The 21522-nt window shown below is 41.3% G+C and overlaps 1 protein-coding gene across 3 annotated transcripts in view; it reads left to right on the plus strand.

The window, feature by feature from the left end:
• rgs12b (regulator of G protein signaling 12b) overlaps positions 1-21522 on the plus strand; it is a 204935-nt gene that overhangs the window by 150745 nt on the left and 32668 nt on the right. For all 3 annotated transcript variants that reach the window (XM_060834778.1, XM_060834769.1, XM_060834788.1), the window contains exons 9-13: positions 3352-3499; positions 8288-8403; positions 12822-13016; positions 15515-15588; positions 20507-20633. In XM_060834778.1, the coding sequence (XP_060690761.1) occupies positions 3352-3499; positions 8288-8403; positions 12822-13016; positions 15515-15588; positions 20507-20633 (660 nt within the window). The remainder of the gene's footprint in view (positions 1-3351; positions 3500-8287; positions 8404-12821; positions 13017-15514; positions 15589-20506; positions 20634-21522) is intronic.

Here is a 21522-nt window from a genome sequence, read left to right on the forward strand (position 1 = left end):
GATTGAGACTGCACTGACAATGTTGGTGTAGAGCAGTCTGATCCAATTGCAGATTCCCTCCCCAAAGCCCATTTTGGAGAGAACATCTCTCATATACCTGTGTGATATCCTGTCAAAGGCTTTCTCCTGGTCCAGGCTGATCAGGCAGGCATCCAGCCCTCTGTCCTGCACGTAGACGATCGTATCCCTGAGGAGTGCGAGACTCTCAGCGATCTTCCTGCCCGGCACAGCACAGGTTTGGTCAGGGTGAATCACCGACCCCAGGGCAGACCTGACCTGGTTGGCGATTACCTTTGACAGGATTTTGTAATCCACATTCAACAGTGTGATTGGTCTCCAATTTTTGAGTTCCTCCCTCTCCCCCTTCCGCTTGTGGATGAGGGTGATGATGTCTTTTCTCATGGATTCACTCATGGTACCTGCCCAAAGCATACTGACATACACCTCCAGCAGGTCCTGGCCAATCAAGTCCCACAGAGCGGAATAGAGCTCGACCGGTAAGCCGTCGCTTCCGGGAGTTTTATTCTTTTCGAAGGACTCGAGGGCCTTGGTCAGCTCGTCCAGAGATAGCGGCTGGTCCAGCCTCTCACGTGTTCTGTCGTCTAAGACCTCCGTGATAGAGGACAGGAACGACTGGGAGGCCGCGCTGTCGTTGGCTTCGCATCATACAGACTGGCATAGAAGGATTTACTGATCCTCATGACGTCGGCCTGAGATGACGTTATCGAGCCATCTTCTTCCTTCAGGATGCTGAGCACAGAGCTCTCTTTGTGCACCTTCTGGAAGAAGAAACGTGAGCACGTCTCGTCCTGCTCCACCGAGCGGACTGTGGACCAGAAGACTTTCTTGGAAGCCTCCGAGGCAAAGAGCGAGGCTTGCTGGCCCTTCACCTCCTTGAGGTCCTCCGTGACATTGACCCCCATCGTCTGCAGCAGGAGCAGGTTCTGCATACTTTCCTGGAGCTGGGACAGTTTTCCCCGCCTCTCTCTCGCCTCCTGAACACCTTAGTACCAGAAAGATTTCATGCCATTGATAGCATAAAACAGGCCATTGGTCTGGCTAAGTAAAGCTGCTGCTAATGCTCCATACAAGCTTCTTCTTACTTATGTTTTCTCTGCTCATCCCTCTGTTTTCAAATGGAGTGGGATAGATGTAAGAGCGAGGGGTCCTGGAGGTTGGCTGGGGCAGAAGTCTAAGTTGGTCTGAAGGGTAAATGTGGCCAGAGTAGTTTGGAGGCATGCAAAAGACCTTTTAACTTGACAGGCTGCATTCAGGAAACTAGACAAAGGTTCATGATTCCTCTGAAAGACAATGTGGATAAACTGACCTGTATTCATGAATATGTGGGAGGAGCTAGGAGATGTCGGTCAGCAGGTGAGGTGTGCAGGCGCAGACTTGCAACATGTGTCCTTATCCTCTGTTGGTTAAAATTGTCAGCATCGGAATGGGGGCAGGAATTCCAGAATTAAGTCCACCTGCCAGATTTAAATGGCTTTGGATTTGTCCTGACTCCACAAAAACCTAGGCGAAGTTTAATTGAAGCTGACACTGCAAAAGAAAGAATCCTGACAACATTTCTGCAGTAGAACTTGTGTGGACTTGTGCTCTCAAACTAGTCGTATCACCAGCCATGTTGTTTCAGGACACTACAACACAGTCATGTGTCTGACAGTATGTACAACTGTTCAAGTACGTCTCCTCCATAAAAAGCAGGACGACACTAACCCAACTATTACAACCCAATCAGTCTACTCTCAACTATCAGGAAGGTAATGAAAGGTTTCATTGGGTGTGCTATTAAGCAATACGTAATAATCAGTAACCTGTACTCTGACACTCAGTTTGGATTCAGCCAATGCAACTTGGCTTCTGGTTCAAACATGGAAGACAGTTTAGAACCTGAGCTGGTTCTTTACACCATGGCATAATTTGACTGACTATGACATTAAGAAGCTCCAGCAAAACTGGGGTCAATGGAATAGAGTAGGAAACTTTCCACCTGTTGGAATCCTGGCACAAAGAAAGATGGCTATGATTGAAGGTCAATCATCTTAAACAAGACATCACTATAGGAGTTCCTCAGATACTAAGTTCAGCTATTTTCAGGTGTCTCATCAGTGACCTTACTTCAGTCATAAGATGCGGGGATGTTTGCTGAAGATTGTACAATGTTCAGCACCATTTGTGATTTGTCAGATACTGAAGCATTCAGTGTACGTATGCGGCAAGACCTGGGCAGCATTCAACCTTGAAAGAAAGAGATGTGTGACAAGTAATATTTATAGCAGGCAAGTGCTAGGCAATTGAAGAGAGAATCTAGCTATCTCTACTGATATTCAGCGGTATTACTATCATTGAATTTTCCAACGTCAATATTTTGAGCATTACCATAGACTAAAAACTGAACTGGATCAGTAATGTCAATATTTTCGAGAGCAGGCCAAAGGTTGGGAGTTCTGTGACAAGTAACTCCTGTCGCGACAACTCAAAGCTTGGTTACTATCTATAAGTCAAAACTCGAGTGTGATGGATTACTTTCCACATGCTTAGATGAGTGCAGCTCTAACAACACTCTAGAAGTTTTACACAGTCCAGTACAAGCAGCCTGCTTTATGGATTTCCCATCTACCACCAGCAACCAGTCACTTTAACCACCATAAATGCGAAGTGTCAGCAGTGTGCACCATCTGCAACAACTTAGCAAAGTTCCTTAGATAACACCTTCCAAACCTCTACCATTGGAAGGATAAAGACAGCACATGCATGGGAATAGCACTAGCTGCTAGATTTTCTCCAAGCCTTGCAGAAGCCTGACTTGGAAATAATCATTGTTTCTTTATTGTTGCTGAGTCAGATTCCTGGAACTCCTTTCCTAACAGCACTGTGGATGTCCCTAAGGACTGCAGCAATTCATGAAGGCAGCTTGCCACCACCTTCTCCAAGGCAATTAACATTTAGCAAGAAATGCTGGTCTGGCCAGCAAAGACCACATCCCATGATGTTGATGTTGAAAGGAACTGAACCAACAGTAGCAACAGTTCTTACAGAACAGCTATGAAGTTGCAACCATTTTTTTTTTACTGAACAGAGGGCACTTGGGCAATTATATATTTACTATTCTCTATGCTTAAGTATTTCCTTCAGTTTTTTTACATACCTGTACATGAATATGTTCATGATAAAATTAAAAACTTCTAAAGAATGGTCATTGGACCCAAAACAATAACTCTTATTTCTTTCCACAGATGCTGTCAGACCTGCTGAGATTTTCCAGCAATTTCTGTTTTTGTTGTCAAAAGTAATGTTCTAATTGCAAGCCTAATTCATCTGTATTTATTTTTGCTGTTCCAGTCCGGTTCAAGGATTAAATCATCCAGATTGCTACCCATTGAGCTTGAAGATGATAATAGCAACAAGAAGAAGGGAACATTTTTCTCATGGTCACGGAGGAGCTTAGGACGAACTCAAAAGAGAAAAGAGAATGGCGATTCACATCCTGGTGAATTTTGCTTACATATGTTATAATGCTGCTAGACAGCCCATTTTTATTTTTGAGAGAGGCTGTACTCTTACCAAATCTGTGTATTGAGGGGTGGTGATAGGTTGGAGAAGCTGGGTGTCATCGTCCTTATCGAGAGTGTGGTGCTGAAAAAGCACAGCAGGTCTGGCAACATCTGAGGAGCAGGAGAATTGATATTTTGGGCATAAGCCCTTCATCAGGAATGATGCTTGTGGGCCTGGGTGGGGCTGAGAGATAAATGGGAGTGATGTGGGGCTGGGGGACAGATAGCTGGGAATGTGATAGATAGATGAAGGTCTGGGTCAAAGTGATAGGTCAGAGGGGAGGGTGGAGCGAATAGATGGGAAGGAAGGAAGATGGACAGGTAGTATCGCTCAAGGGGGTGGTGGTGAGTCGGAGGCTTGGAACTGGGTTAGGTTGGGGGAGGGGAAATGAGGAAACTGGTGAAATCCACATTGATCCCGTGTGGTTGCAGCATCCCAAGATGGAAAATGATGCATTCTTCCTTCAGGTATCAGGTGGGAAGGGTTTAGCGATGGAGAAGGCCCATGGCCTGCATGACCTTGGTGGAGTGAGACGGGGAGCTGCATGGGAACCAGCTATGTCTGTCTCTTCATCAGGTACATGGAACCGTCCATCTCACAGCTACACTGGCACTGTTCCCCACCTTTTCTTCCGAGACATCAATGACTGTATCAGCGCTACCTCATGTTCCCACGAAGAGGTTGAACAGTTCATAAACTTCACAAGCACCTTCCACCCTGACTTCAAATTCATCTGGACCATCTTGGACACCTGCCTCCCCTTCATGGACCTCTCTATCTCCATCCCTGCCGACCGATTAAACAATGACATTTACTACAAACCCACTGACTCCCACAGCTACCAGGACCACACACCTCCTCTCATCTACCTTCTGTAAAAACACCATCCCTTATTCCCAATTCCTCCACTACTGCTGCATCTGCTCCCAGGAGGACCAGTTCCACCCTAGAACATCCCAGATGGCAATTTCCCCTCCCACATGGTCGACGATGCCCTCCAGCGCATCTCCTCCACTTTGCGCTCTTCTGCCCTTGAACCCCTCGACTCCAGTCGCAACAGGGATAGAATTCTCTGGCCCTCACCTTCCACTCCACCAACCTCCGCATACATTGTATCATCCTCCACCACTTCAGTCACCTGCCCCTCATCCCCACCCCCTCCCATTTATCTCTCAGACCCATGGCCCACAAGCCTCATTCCTGATGAAGGGCTTATGCCCAAAACGTTGATTTTCCTACTCCTTTGATGCTATGCTTTTCCAACAACACGCTTTCGACTCTCATCTCCAGCATCTGCAGTCTTCACTTTCTCCTTCATCATTGTTGAACAAAGAACATAGTGGAAGATTTGACAGTTATACAATATTATGACAAACATACTTAATGTGGACAAGGGTAAATCTCTCCCTTTAGCTGATGATAAATGGGCTAGGATATACAGGTTTGCAATTTTGTGCAAGAAATGAAGGGGGACTTTTGTAGTGAATAGTAATGACCTGAAACATGCTGCCCATGAACATTGTGTAGGTAGAAACAATGATTTCAAAAGCAATTTGGATTGACACTTGGAAGGAAATAAAGCTGCGTGGTTAAGGGGATCAAGTGGGGGAGAGTTGTTCCTGTACAGCTACAATACTGACATCCAGCCAAAAGTGTACCAAACAGCCCAGATATGTCCTGTACACAAAAAGGACAACTCTAACCTGCTAGTTACTAGTGTGTCAGTCTACTCTCAATCATCATTAAACTAATCAAAATGCCATCAAAGGTGCTATCAAGCAATACTTGTTTAGCAAAAGCCTGCTCACTAATGCTCAGTTTGGGTTTGGCCACTCAACTCCTGAACTCATTGCAGCTTTGAATCAAACATGAATAAAAAAGCTGAATTCCAGAGGTGAGGTGAAAGTGATTTTATCTTTATTACCAATTACTTCAAGGCAGTATTTAACTGAATGTAGTATCAATCTCTATAAAGGATCTGCAAGCAGGGACAAAATGTAACAAAGCAGAGTTTTCATGATATGAAAATAGGTGGGAAAGTAGCCAATAATGAGGAGATAAAGAGTCTGCAGGTGGATATTGAGAGGCGAAGAGAATGGACCAGAATCTGGCAGATGGACTTTAATGTGAATAAGTGTGGGTTTGTCCATTTTGGCTGGAAAAATAAAGGGTAAATTATTATTTAAATAGGAAGCAGATTCAAAGTGCGTCCATGCAGAGGGATTTCAGTGTCTTTGTGCATGAACCACAGGAAGTGGATATGGAGGTGCAGCATATAATAAGAAAAGCAAATGGAATCCTGGAAAAGGAATGGATTTTAAAAGTAAAGAAGTGTTGTTAACCACATCTGTATATTATGTCTAGTTTTGATTTCTTTAGTTGAGGAGCTTTGTGGTGGTACTGGACGTAGTTCAGAGGTGGTTCATAAGATTGATTCCAGAGATGAAGGGGCTGCCATCCGAGGAGCAGTTGAATAGCTTGGGTTTGTACTCGCTGGAGTTCAGAAGAATCGAGAGGGATGTGATTGAGGTATATAAGATACTAAAGCAATTGATAAGGTGGATGTTGAATAGATATTCCCCCTTATGGGACAGTCTCAAACAAGAGAGCATAGATATACAGTGAGAGGAGGTAGTTTCAAAACTGACATGAGGAGAAACTACTTCTCTGAGAGTTCTGAAGCTGTGGAACTCAGTGCCACAGAGTGCAGCGGAGGCAGAATCAATCAATAGATTCAAGAAAGAAATAGAGATGTTTCTGATGAAAAGCGGAATAAAGGGCTATGGGGAGCAGGCAGGAAAGGGGAGTTGAGACTAGGATAAGATCAGGCACCATTATGTTAAATGGCGGTGCAGGCTCGAAGGACTGAATTGCCTACTTCCGCTCCTGAGTTCTATGTTCCTATGTTCAAGGAGTCCTAGCAATGAGAATTGGGGAGAAGACTGGTTGGTGTCTATGTCGCACAAAGGAAAATGGTTGTGGTTATTGGAAATCAGTCATCTCCACTCTAGCACATTTCTGCAGGAGTTCCTCAACGAAATATCCTAGGCTCAACCATTTGCTGCTTCATCATTGCCTCCATTACAAGGTCATAAGTTGGGATGTTCACTGATGATTGCATAATTTTCATCACTGTTCACAACTCCTTAGATACTGACCATGTCTAAATTTAACAAGATCTGGACAGTGTCCACGTTTGGGCTGACATGTGGTGAGTAACATTAATGCCACAAAAGTGCCAAGCTATGACCATCTATGGTAAGCGGTAGCACAGTATTGATATCATAGACCTAGTATTTCAGATCTCCAAGCAAAGCCAACATCCATGGATGCCTACATCCATGAATGAATAAAAAGTAATCTTCAATAAGAAGGAATCTAATCATCATCCCTTGACATTAACTGGCTTTACCATTGCTAAATCCCCCATTATCATCATCCTGGGTATTGCCATTGACCAGAAACTTAACTGAACTGGCCATACAAATACTGTGGCTACAAATACAGGTCAGAAGCAGGGAACCCTGCAGCAAATATCTCACCTCCTAATTCTCTAAAGCTATTTACAAAGCACAAGTAAGAAGTGAGTCAGAGTGGTATCTCATTCTGTGCTATGTCAGTAAATCATGGGCAGAAAGGAAGAAGGAGATTGTAACACATATAGATAAACGATAAGTTTATTTATATGTGTTACAATCTCCTGTCCTTTTTGTAGCATTTTTTGCTGTTATGTACAAATTTAGCCACCATATCTTTGCACCCCTTATCTAAGTCATTGATGTAAATTGTAAAAAGGCTTTGGCTGCAGCACTAACTTCTGTGGGACTTAGTCATCATATCCTGCCAATCACCTTTCTTGCAGGTGGTAGAGGTTATGGGTTTGGAAGTTGCTGTTGGAAGAGTGAGCGTGAATTGCTGCAATCCATCCATCTATCAAATGTAATGGGGTGACAGAGTGTTTAAAATACTGGATGCAGTGCTAAACATTTGGGCAGTTTTATCCCAGATGATGTTAAGGTTCTTGAGTTTTGTTGAAGTGCAGTGATACACTAGGGAGTATTCCAGGACACATTTAATTTGAAGAGTCTTTGGGAAGATACAAGGTGAGTTAGTCATCACAGAATTCCTAGCCTCAGACTTGCTCTTGTAGCCATGGTATTTATATGGCTAATCCAGTTCAGTTTCTGGTCAGCAGAGCTCCCATGATGTTGATAGTGGGGGATTCAGTGATGGTAGTGCCATTAAATTGCTATTTGTGGGATTTTCTGCGTGAAAGTTGATTGCTCTGTTTTAACATCAGTCAAAAAAATATATTTTGCAAAGCACTTTGTGGCATTGTGCGCTTGTACAAGGTAGTGCATTATTATAATTCTTTCTTCACCTCATTTGCTGATGATGAAAAATTGCCTCTTGGTAATAAATGGAAATTTTTTGATAGAATGGAAAGTGTCCAGAAACAATTATGTGTTCTGAATGGGAAGAAGTAAGGATAAAAAGGCCTACAAATGAAATCTTATTGTCTGAACAAAGTTCAAAGACACTACCTTTTAGTACACTATATCTACTAAACCACATTACCTTATCTTGCATTTGTTAAAAGAAGTACGAGTATCATAATTTCATGCAGCAACGGAAGCAGTGCTCCGTTGTTTTACATACTGTAGAGGATTGTAGGAAATACTTTTACGTTCTTAAAATATGCATTCTTTCTCTCACTTGCTAGACCTGTCGGAAAATAATGGACTGTCTCAGTGGCATCGTGAATCATTTGGCTCCATGTCATCTTCCACTAGCACAGAGGGGATGGCTTCTGGCTGTCCAAGAAACAACAAACACGAGGTTAGTGCAAATTAAACAGAAACATGGGAGTAGTCCCACAGCACACATTTGGTACTAGTGAAGGACCTGAAGCATGATTACAGTTTGAAAACATTTCCTTAGTTTAATAGATAGTTGCCAACTCCAGATCATTTACAGGAAATAATCTGTTTATATCTATTTCAAAGTTAATTTGAAGAAAAGGAGTTGGAAGACGTGTGCAGGTTTAAGTCTGTGTACCATACAGTTTAGGATAGTCCTGGGATTGACATCTACTTTGTGCTCATGCCAGTTCAGGGAATAGAAAATAACCAAACTTGGCTCAGCTTCATTGCTTCAGAGGAGCACTGTTATCAAACTGTGGATTAGGCTGATGTCTGTTGTATTGGCTGCTCACAGTGTAGTCATCTTTACATTGGTGAAACCAAAAGCAGAAAAAACAGTCACTCTTCTGCTGTGCCCTGAAGAATGAGCCTGAACTTCCAATTGCTTGCATTTCAATAAACCACCTTTTGCCCATGCTAATATTTCAGTTCTTGGTCTGCTGCAAAGTTCCTACAAAGCTCAATGCAAGCTGGAGGAATGACAGCCTCTGGGACTCAACATTGAATTCAACAACTTCAGAACTCTGTCCTCCATTTTAATTACATGCCACCCTGTCCCCTGACTGTCTCATGTTTATGTGTTGCTGGAAAAACACAGCAGGTCAAGCAGCATCCAAGAAGCAGGAGAATTGATGTTTTGGGCATGAACCCTTCTTCAGGAATCCTGAAGAAGGGTTCATGCCTGAAACGTCGATTCTCCTGCTTCTTGGATGCTGCCTGACCTGCTGCGCTTTTCCAGCAACACATTTCCAGCTTTGATCTCCAGCATCTGCAGTCCTCACTTTCTCCTGTCTCATGTTTATGCCTTGTTTGTTTTTGCTTTTGCCTTTTAGTTCGAGCCATGTTGTACAAATAACTTTAGATTCTTGGATTTTGGAGGGCCATGCTTACTGTGTGACCTCAGATTAGACAAGCTGCCAAAGTCCAGCAGCTTCAACAGCTCCTTGGTATCTGGGCCCACTTCAATCATCTCAGAGCAGAGGCTTCAGGAACATAGTTATCCCTCCTCTCCCGCTTTTCTTTCTGCAGTTTGATAGTGATGCCTCTGATGGGTCCACGCTGAATACAATCATTAAGTGTGTCACATAACCTGCAAGTTTGATGCAAAGTTTCTTGCTGGGGATTATGATAATTTCCTCGCAAATGTTCTTGGTGGTGTGGATGTTATTGACTAGGCAGGTGCAGTGTTTCTCGATTATCACTTGAGTAGCTTTCTTGACTATCTCAGTCCTGACACAACACATCTTGGACCCATTGTGTCCTTTTCACAACTATGATTTACACCTTTTTTTTTATCTCTATCTCTCCTTTACCACCATAAGCACACCATAAGCCTTTTGCCCTGGGCAGGCTAACCATTTGTTCCTCTCATTTCACCTCCCCCTGTCAACAACATGAAAAAGATGATTTTCCAGACTCTTCCAGTTTTCAAGAAGAGTCATATTGGACTTGAAACGTTAATTCTGTTTCTCTCCGCATAGATGCTACTAGACCTGCCAGATTTTTCCAGTATTTTCTATTTTTACTCTAAACTGAGATTAGGATGATCACTTGGATGAGGTCCTGGAAGTATTCTAGCTTAAAACATCGAAGTAAAACCCACAAAGGACTGAAACCTTTAAGAGAAAAGGAGAAAAGGGCATACAATCACTGAAAAAGGAACAGTGTTGAAAAAAATGCTTAGGAGATATGTTTTTGTGACCAAACGTTTGCTTCTTATTCTAGTATCATTTTAATGTTGAATGCCCTGGACATACATGAGCTTCATAAAAGGCAGACCACACTTACTGAATTTAGTTGGAAGTTTTGTTTAAGTAATAGAAAGTTGAATAAATGCCGGCTATGGATTATGTCAATATGATTTTCGCAAAGTAACTGTTAAAAGGCCATTAACAAAATTGAGGGCTGTTGATTAGGGAGTGGGAGTCAATGGATAAAAATAGTTGGCTTAACATTAGACAAGAGTGAGTTGTGATAGGTAGTTGTTTTTCAGGCTGCATGATGATTGTGGTGTTCCTGAAGGTCCAGTGCTAGAACCACTGTGTTTAATGCTGCATTTAAATGATTTGGATAATGGAACACAGTAAAATTTCAAAACTTGCTAAAGGTACAAAACTTGCATGTACAGCAAACATTGATAAAGATACCAGGCCACTGCAATAGAACATAGATAAGTAAGCAGAGTGGGCACATATTGGCAAATGGAATTTAATACATAAAGGATGCATTTTTGCACAAGGGATTGCGAAATACAATTTATGTTTGATGGCACAGTTTTAGAGAAAGGGACAGAGGAACTTTGGGGTTCTTGTGCATACATCATAGGAGATAGTGCTTATTGAGAGTATAGTTAGCAAGCATATGGAATCTCACACTAACTCTTGCTGTCTAACCCAAGACCCTCAACTTTGTTAATGGCTTTTTAAGTGGTAATTTATCAAATCTGTGCAGACACAAATTAACTTTTTTATGCAGTAGAGGGAATGATCTGGAATTTACCGCCTATGAGCATGGTGGAGGTTGCGATGAGTTTAAAAAGAAATTTATTAGAAATTAGATATACAACAAAAATAGAAGATAGCATAAGAAAATGGTACTGATGATTTATGTTGCAGAAAGTTAGCATGGGTGATGAGTGTATGGCCTTATTCTATGCTATTTTGAATTTCTAAGCTTATACAATTAAGAAATACACTTATTATACTATGATCTAAATAGTTGATCTGTAAAATGAAATGATTTAACCTTATTGTGTTAAGAAATATAGGCTGGAATTTTACACTCAGCGCAGGAGCAATCTCCTTGAAGGCTGGGATTGGCATGAGATTTGGTGGGGAAGTGCATATATTCAACAGTGAAGTAGTTGCCAGACAGTCATTATTGGATGAATATTGACCATTATTTAGCTAATTAATGACCTGTTAAGGGCCTTCCACCCACTGCCCTTCAATCTTTTGTGAAATGTTCAGCAGGAGGGACATGCCACATGGACAGATACCTGCCAATCTGTAAGCTGTTGATAGTTCCCGAGCTGTAACATCTGTAACAAGGTCAGCCAAGTGGAGTCATAGAATATGAGTTCCCTGATTAAGGCATTTAATCTGGTCCAATCAGGGAGTCCTGGCAGACAGATAAGAACAGGAGTGCCAGATATTCTATTAACTAGTTGGCTCTGAGGGAGCTGGATCTGTGTCAAAAGGCTTTTCACATGTAAATAAAGGGTGACTTGGTTACTGAATACCGGCCTATGTGGAATTATTTCACCCACACCCATATAAGGACCCTATCCTAGTTTGTCCTTCCCTCCTCCACTCTGTCCAGCCAATTTTCCCCTCACAACCTTCGACATGACTGGTGCTGCTGGTAATGGAGAGTAGCCAGCCACCTGATTGACTGGCATATATGAGAAAATCTCATCCATAGTGACATCTCCTTGGGTGTGTAGCCCACCACCTACTTCTACAACTTCAGCTGGTTCCCACAAAATATCAGACAGGACTGGCTTCAAAATTGGTAGCTTGCTCCCATTTTGCAAAAAGATGATTTTCAGGTAACTGAGTTTGTTAACAGCCATTTGACCTAAATGTTACACTGCCAAAGCCGTAAAAGGGTTGGCATAGGCAGGACAGTTTAAGGCTTTTTATTTAATCAGAAAAGTGAAATTTGGAGGTGCTTGCCTTGTATCTCTGTTTATCATTTACTGGCTAGCCATCAACTTTGCTTTCCCATCTCTCTCCCTGGACTCCCAATCATCCCTAAATATAAAAATATCTGCATTTTTCTGGTTCCGGATGCTATGTCTGCCTTCATCCTGGGCCTTGTTGCAGTCCCAGCAATGTCCACTGTTTAGTTCTGGCACTGCTGAAAGTGCTAAAGCTGCTGGCCAGTCACATTGGTGGGAACTGTTGAGATTATGAAACATCCCTCCATTATTGCTGGAGAGCATTCTCGTTCCACATAGATCCATTGACATCTGCTATTTCATCTAACTGAGAAAGCATTATCTCCCCACCCCACTTTACAACCCTATATCAAATACTTTGCTATATTTTTTCAGAAAAAATAAGCTAGACAGCACAAAGCACACTCTGTTTAAAATAGCAAGTGAGATTTTTAAAAAAGTCTTAGCTTAGTGTATTTTTCACTTATTTCCAAAAACAATTTGTATTAATATTGATTATTTGTGTTTTAGTTTTATTCATGTTATAATAGCTGAAAAAAAATTACAAATAAAATTTTATTTGTAAAGAATTAATACTGATTTAGGCATCAATTGTGTTCCAGTTTGTTGCTCTTAGTATTTCAACCTAACTGAAGATCTTCTTTTTCCAAAAGAACGTTTCTACAAGAGAATCTGTGACACAAAGAGAAAAGCGTTCAAAACACTGCACCATGAGTCTGCCGGATGGTTCCTTGCACACAGTTTCAATCCAAACCGGTGTTTCTATTAGAGAACTGTTGACAGAGCTTTGTGAGAGGCTGCAAATTCAGTTAGCTGCTGTAGATCTCTTTCTGGTTGGAGGTGACAAGGTATGTAATATGCATCTTCTGATGATAGTGTGAATGATGTCCATGATGGTAGGATTGTGTTTAGAGTTTTGCATGCCCCATACGAGTGTCAGTGAAGAATGGAAAGTGGATGGCAGTTATAAAGGGATGCAGCAGCTTAAGGAGAGATTGTGATATAAAGGGCAACAGTAATGTTACTTCTTATTCAGTCTTATTTAGATGAGTTGTGGATGTCATTGGCTGAGCCAGCAATTATTGCCCATGCCTAACTGCCATTTGAACTGACTGCTTCTGGGCCATTTCAACAATCAACCACATTGTTGTGAGTCTGGAGTCACATGTAGGCCAGACCAGGTAAAGACAATAAATTTCCTTCCTTCAAGACATTAGTGAACCAGATGGGATTTTTATAATGATTGACAATGATTACATCGTTGGCTGGATGCTACGCCACACCAATGTGTAATATCACTGGATTAAAAATCCAAGTACCCCAGTTAATACCCTGGAGACGTTGATTCAAATCCCATCAAGGGGAATTTAAATTTGATTAATAGAAATAAAATCTGGATTGAAAGCTGGTCTTTATCGTGACTGTGAAACTATCATCAATTGTTGCTAAAACCCATTTGTTTAACTATGTCCTTTAGGACATCCTTACCCAATCTAGCCTACATGTGATTCCAGATCCGCATCAATGTGAATGGTTCTAAAATGGCCTAACAAGCCACTCAGTACGAGGGAAGTTTGGGCTTAGCTGCAAATACTGAAAAATACTTTTTCAGCAACACACACATCTATGGAAGAGTGAGGAAAAAAATTAAAACGGAAATTTGAATGACAGTAACAATGAAGAGAGGAAAATAAATGGCATCAAAGGAAAAGTAGAACCAAAGTGAGCAGAAAACAGCTGAGAAGGTAGGATTGGGTAGGGAGCATGAGTGGAAATTGGTTTCCAAATGTTCCTTGATGTCACAAGGAATTAAGGGCTACGGGGAGAATGCTGGTAAGTGGAGTTGAAATGCCCATCAGCCATGATTGAATGGCGGAGTGGACCCGATGGGCCGAATGGCCTTACTTCCAGTCCTATGTCTTATGGCCTTATGATTTTTTTCAAAGAATTTAGGGGAGAGGCACAAATTCCAGCTTGAGAGAGAGTGCCAGAGTAATTGGAGTATGAAAGAGATATGGCCAGCCTTTATTCATTGTGGAGAAATAGAGGCAGTTTGAACTGATACAGAAGAGAAAATGCTCCTGATTGGGAGGGGAGAGAAAGAATAATGCAAGTAATGGAGTAGATTTAAGCAAGAGAGGAGTTCAAGTTTGAATTGCGGAGGAAGAACACAAGGCTTCTTGGCACTGACCTCTCTTAAAATGCACCATCAGTTTGTTCTTTGATAATGCAAGCTTAAGTTACAAATTTCATCTAATAACCTATTGTCATATGTGTAACATTGAGTAATTGACTCTTTTGAGTCAGTTTGAACCTTCTTTACTTATTTTTTTGATTGTCATAAACTGTTGTGACAAATATAATTGTTAATTCTGAGAGAATCACTGTTGCTAAATTATCAGATGGCATATCAGACATTTAATATGGGATGAACATAAATTTCCTTCCATTAAATATAGAGAAGACTGAACCCATTGTTTTCGGTCTCACTTGTGTTTTTGTTTCAATTTTTTCTATTCCCTAGCTACAGATTCCATTCCTGTTCCTGGCAACAGTTTGAGATTAAACTAACCTATTTGCAATATTCATGTCACGTCTGATTGTGAGATGAACTTCTGAAATCATATTCGAAGCATTACCCAAAACTGCCTATTTCATCACTCATCAGCTTTGTGTAATATTCATGCCTTCAGATTTATCTCCAGATTTGACTGATTTAATGTACTTGTCACAGGTCTCCATATTCCATCTTCTCTAACCTTGAGGTTATTCAAACCTCTGCTATCTGTGCCTTAACATGCATCAAGTCCTGTTGCCATGCATACCTATGCTTGCTGATCTACATTGACTCTTGGTCTACCAATATCCAGATTTTGAAAAATTCATCTTGTTTTCAATCTTTGTATCCTCACCTGGCCCTATCTCTGTAATCACATCCAACCCAATACTCAGCAGAGATCTGTGCTCTTGTGCAACCCAAAGTTAATTGTTGTATCAGTAGTGCCAATGCACTTTATTGCCTAGACCCAAACTCTAGAATTGCCTAGATACTTTTTCTCATCTCTACCTTCCTTTCTACTTTTAAGATATTCTTCCAAGCTTTCTTATGGCACCAAAGTTTTGGTCATCAGACCCAATATCTTACATGGCTTGGTATTATATTTTGTTCCTTTGTTCACTTTGTGGTCCAGTGAAATACCTTGCGTCATTTAATTAGGTTAACTATGCTATCCAAACAAATTGCTGTTGAGAAGGTATATTGTCGATAAGAGTTTGGGTCATTTTATTGCTTGCTGTTTTGTTGAACATTTAGTCACTGTTCTCTTGTATTGTGATTTTTTTAAAGCCTCTTGTACTTGATCAAGATTGCAACACATTGAACTCACGAGAGATTCGATTAGAAAAGCGTACACTATTTCGGTAAGTTAACAAGTTGTTATGATTGAGATGTGGCACAAGAGTAGGCTATTCAGCCCGTCAAGTCTGTTCTGCCATTCTTTAGATTGCAGCTGAACCGTATCTTAATTCTGTCTACTTTGGTTCCCTAACACTTAATTTACCTTGCCTCACATAACTCCATCAGCCTCAGTTTTGGAGGCAAGGGAGTGGCATTTTTGATAAGGGATAGCATTACAGCTGTACTGAGGGAGGATATTCCCGGAAATACATCCAGGGAAGTTATTTGGGTTGAACCGAGAAATGAGAAAAGGATGATCACCATATTGGGATTGTATTATAGACCCCCTAATAGTCAGAGGGAAATTGAGAAACAAATTTGTAAGGCGATCTCAGTTATCTGTAAGAATAGTAGGGTGGTTATAGTAAGGGATCTTAACTTTCCAAACAAAGACCAGGACTGCCATAGTGTTAGGGGTTTAGATGGAGAGGAATTTATTAAGTGTGTACAAGAAAATTTTCTGATAGGGTAGGTGCAAAACTTGACCTACTCTTGGGAAATAAGGCAGGGCACGTGACTGAGGTGTCAGTGGAGGAGCACTTTGGGGCCAGCGACTATAATTCTATTAGTTTTGAAAGAGTGATGGAAAAGGATAGACCAGATCTAAAAGTTGAAGTTCTAAATTGGAGGAAGGCCAATTTTGATGGTATTGGGCAAGAACTTTCAAAAGCTGATTGGGGGCAGATGTTCTCAGGCAAAGGGACGGCTGGAAAGTGGGAAGCCTTCAGAAATGAGATAATGAGAATCCAGAGAAAGTATATTCCTGTCTGGGTGAAAAGAAAGGCTGAGTCAAGATTAGAGTGGTGCTGGAAAAGCATAGCAAGTCAGGTAGCATCCGAGGTGCAGGAAATTCGACGTTTCGGGCAAAAGCACTTCAGAAATGATGAAGGGCTTTTGCCCAAAATGTTGATTTTCCTGCTTCTCAGATGCTGCCTGACTTGCTATGCTTTTCCAGCACCACCATAATCTTAACTCTGATACTCACTTTCGCCGGAAAGGAAAAGGCTGGTAGGTTAGGGAATGCTGGGTGACTAAAGAAATTGAGGATTTGGTTAAGAAAAAGAAGGAAGTGTATGTCAGGTATAGGCAGGATATATTGAGTGAATCCTTCGAATATAAAGGCAGTAGGAGTATACTTGAGAGAGAAATCAGGAGAACAAAAAGGAGACATGACATAGCTTTGGCAAATAGAGTTAAGGAGAATCCAAAGGATTTTTACAAATACATTAAGAATAAAAGGGTAACTGGGGAGAGAATAGGCCCCTCAAAGCTCAGCAAGGCGGCCTTTGTGTGGAGCCACAGGAGATAGGGGAAATACTGGATGAGTATTTTGCATCAGTATTTACTGTGGAAAAATACATGGAAGATATAGATGCAGGGGAATAGATGGTGACATCTTGAAAAATGTCCTCATAACAGAGGAGGAAGTGCTGGATATTTGTATCATCGATAATCACAGGTGAGGTGCCGGAAGACTGGAGGTTGGCTAACGTGGTGCCGCTGTTTAAGAAGGGTGGTAAGGACAAGCGAGGGTACTATAGACCATTGAGCTTGACATCGGTGGTGGGCAAGTTATTGGAGGGAATCTGGAGGGCAGGATGTACATGTATTTGGAAAAGCAGGAACAGATTTGGGATAGTCAACAAGGCTTTGTGCATGGGAAATCATGTCTAACAAACTTGATTGAGTTTTTTTGAAGATGTTAACAAATAGGATTGATGAGGGCAGAGTGGTGGATGTGATCTATATATAATTTAATAAGGCATTCAACAAAGTTCCTCATGGGAGACTGGTTAGCGAGGTTAGATCTCATGGAATACAGAGATAACTAGCCATTTGGATACAAAACTAGCTCAAAGGTAGAAGACAGAGGGTGTTGGTGGAGGGTTGTTTTTCAGATTGGAGACCTGTGACCAGTGGAGTGCCACAAGGATCGGTGCTGGGTCCACTGCTTTTCGTCATTTACATAAATGATTTGGATATGAGCAAAAGAGGTATAGTTAGTAAGTTTACAGATGACACCAAAAGGTGTAGTGGACAGCGAAGAAGATTACCTCAGATTACAACAGGATCTTGAGAAGTTGCAGGTGGTGTTTAATTTAAGGTGCTGTATTTTGGGAAAGCAAATCTTAGCAGGACTTATACACTAAATGGTAAGGTGCTAGGGAGTGTTGCTGAAAAAAAGTGACCCTGGAATGCAGGTTCATAGCTTCTTGAAAGTGGAGTTGCAGGTAGATAGGATAGTGAAGAAGGCATTTGTTATGCTTTCCTTTATTGGTTAGAGTATTGAGTACAGGAGTTGGGGGGGTCATGTTGCGACTGTACAGGATATTGGTTAGGTCACTGTTGGAAATTTGCATGCAATTCTGGTCTCCTTCCTATTGGAAAGATGTTGTGAAACATGAAAGGGTTCAGAAAAGATTTGCAAGGGTTGGAGGATCTGAACTATAGGGAGAGGTTGAATAGGCTGGGGCTGTTTTCCCAGGATCTTCAGAGGCTCAGGGGTGACCTTACAGAGGTTTATAAATCTTGAGGGGCATGGATAGGATAAATAGTCAAAATCTTTTCCCTGGGGTGGGGGAGTCCAGAACTCAAGGGCATAGGTTTAGGGTGAGAGGGGAAAGATATGAAAGAGACATAAGGGGCAACTCTTTCACACAGAGGATAGTGCTTGTATGTAATGAACTGCCAGAGGGAATGGTGGAGGCTGGTACAATTGCAACATTTAAAAGCCATCTGATGGGTATATGAACAGGAAGAGTTTGGAGGGAAAAGGGCCGGATGCTGACAGGTTGGACTAGATTGGGTTGGGATGTCTGGTCGGCGTGGACAAATTGTTTTCGTGCTGTACATCCCTATGACTCTACACTGAATTAACTCAAACAGCTGTTTGAGAGTGGAGGAGGAGAGGAGTTCATAGATTTCCAGTGTTTGTGATGTGAAAAAGTGCAATGTGAATCAAACATGATCCATAAATTCTATAGCCAATAAATCTGTGTTGTTTAAAGTTTCTATTTGAAACATCCTGTCATTTGTATAAACCGATAGGAGCTGCCTTTTCCTGATACTTTGCAGTTAGCATAATGGGAATTGATTTAGTCAAGATGATGAGTATGAATTCAGGGCTGGCTTTTAGAACCAAGATTCTGGGAATCATTTTGACAACTTGTCTTAATTAATGATTCTCTACCGTTGTCTTTTACTTTCAGATTAGTTAAATTCAGAGACTCATGAACTGTTGCATTCCTGTCAAAAGGGTTTTGGTATTTGCAATAATAGGAGTTGATCAGTATAGGCTAGATTGATTGATTGTTTTATTGATTGATTTGATGCTAATTTTAAAACTGAGAATGATGCAGTTTTATTATCCAAAGGTAGGAAGTTAGGCTGCATATCAATCACAATCATATTGAATGCCTACTATTTTTCTCTTTTAAGGTGCTCTCTAACCTGCTGAGTATTTTCCACATTTTCTATTTTGAATTCAGATATCCAGCACTTGCAGTAGCTTATTTTTGTAAGGAAAAGTAATATTCAGTGCTGCACAATACTATTCTTATCAAATAGTACATGCAGCTTTAAACTTAGTTGAGTGATTTCTACTTCTCTATATTTCTGTTGAACCACACCAGCCAAGGGCAAATAGAGATGGGCAATGAATGCTGGCCCAGCCAATCTTGCCAATGTTGCACGTGAATAAGAAAACAAAAAAATGCATTGTATCCCCAAAGAGGCTACTCCATCCTGTATACTCCAGTATCCATGAAAAATTGGGCTATAATCAAACAAATGTAGACCATAAGACTTAGGAGCATACGTTAGGCCAGTCAGCCCATCACGTTTGCTCCACCATTTAATCGTGGTTGATAAGTTTCTCAATCCTACTCTCCAGCTTTCTCCCTGTAATCCTTGATCCCCTTGATATTCAAGAACCTATCCAACTCAGTCTTAAATATGACTTTGGTCAGCCTGGTGGCTCAGTGGTTAGCACTGCTGCCTCACAGCGCCAGGGACCCGGGTTCGCTTCCAGCCTCAGGCGACTATTTGTGTGGAGTTTGCGCATTCTCCCCGTGTCTGCGTGGGTTTCCTCCAGATACTCCGATTTCCTCCCACAATCCAAAGATGTGCAGGTTAGGTCAATTGACCATGCTAAATTGCCCAAAGTGTACAAGGTTGTGTAGGTTAGGTGCATTAGTCAGGAGTAAATATAGGGTAGGGGAAAGGGCCTGAGAGGGTTACTCTTCGGAGGGTGGGTGTGAACTTGTTGGGCCGAAGGGCCAGTTTCCACACTATAAGGATTGTAATTCTAATTCTAATCAATGACCTGGCCTCCACACCCTTCTGTGGTAATGAATTCCATGGATTCGCCACTCTCTGGCAGAAGATGTTTCTCCTTCTCTCCGTAAACTTATTCCATGTTTCAACCTTACCATCAATGTCCTATCCGTAACAGCCTTGACATGATTTCAGCCTATGTCCCAAAACTATTTTTACTTTTACTCTGTCCATCTATGATAATTGAGGCGGATTGATGCAGTATAGTGGTATGATGATCCAGTACATCAGATATCCGCATACTATGCCAGATATCTATAGAATGCAAGTCCTTTTTCATGCATTTTTACTCAAGGATCTTGCTGTTTGTGCCTTTGCATTAGTGTACTGGTGAAATGTTACCAGACATATATGCTCATTTGGTTGCACTATGAGAATTACTCAAATACATTTGGTCGGGATCATTGCAATCAATAAAATAGAGAAAAATCAAAGTTATAATAGTTTTCTCAGTATTTTGTTAAAATGTTTGGCTCATGACAATACCCCACCTGTTGGTTGAAAATTCTTGGTTGAATAATGGCATTTGCTTTCTTTTGCTTTCAGGCTGGATCTAGTTCCCATAAATAGATCAGTCGGTTTAAAGGCCAAACCCACCAAACCAGTGACAGAAGTGCTACGGCCAGTGGTGGCAAAATATGGCTTGAATCTCAATGATCTAGTAGCTAGAATTGTAAGTAAATGAAAATAAGATAAAAAGAAACTACTTCAATTTCTCAGCAGATCTCATCATTTTGTTCAGAAATGGTCAGTGTTTTGCTTGGAGTGAGTTTCTTTAAAGTGCCATGACTATTATCCAGGTTGTCAGCATTGAGTTTGTGAACAGTGCAATTGCACAGTCAGCAGTGAATCAATGAGGATGATTGGCTATACCATTTGGGAGAACTTTCTGATCTTTTATAAGTAGTATCATGGGGCCTTTAACATCAGTTTGGCCACCTGGAGCTGAAATTGGCAACTTAGTTTAATGAGTTAGTTGAAGGGTAGCACCTTCAACTTCCTCAATTAGTATACTAGTAACTAATTGGATTATAAGTAGGACTCAAGCCCATTACTTTCTGACTCAAAAGGGAAGAGAGACACAACTTGAATTAAACGGACTTTGAGTTTTGAGGGAATTCTGAAAAGTTCATTTCTCTTTTGTATAGTAGCTGCCTTGTTATAAAGCTATTGCAGCACACATGGGGACTAGTCAGCCTTTTGATTCCATGTGGACTCTCTGTGGGACAATCGAGTCAGCTCCTTTTCATAAGGGCATAAGAAACAAGAGCAGGAATTGACCAATCAGCCCTTTGAATCCGTATTCAATATAATCATGATTGATCAGATTGTGTCCTCAACTCCACTTCCCTCCCTGCATTCCATGACACTGAATTTTTGTAGATCAAAAGTCTGTATAAATTAACTATCCAATGACCTAATCACCACTGCTGAAAACCACTAATTATAAAGCCATTATCTGATTCATAACAACTTTTTCACCGTTATGAATGACCCTGAAAAATCTATAATGCGTGAATCCATATGCCCCCTCTCCCAACACACATTTTTAAAATATCTCA

The sequence above is a fragment of the Hemiscyllium ocellatum genome, chromosome 2 (assembly GCF_020745735.1).
Source record: "Hemiscyllium ocellatum isolate sHemOce1 chromosome 2, sHemOce1.pat.X.cur, whole genome shotgun sequence".
NCBI classification, from domain to species: domain Eukaryota; kingdom Metazoa; phylum Chordata; class Chondrichthyes; order Orectolobiformes; family Hemiscylliidae; genus Hemiscyllium; species Hemiscyllium ocellatum.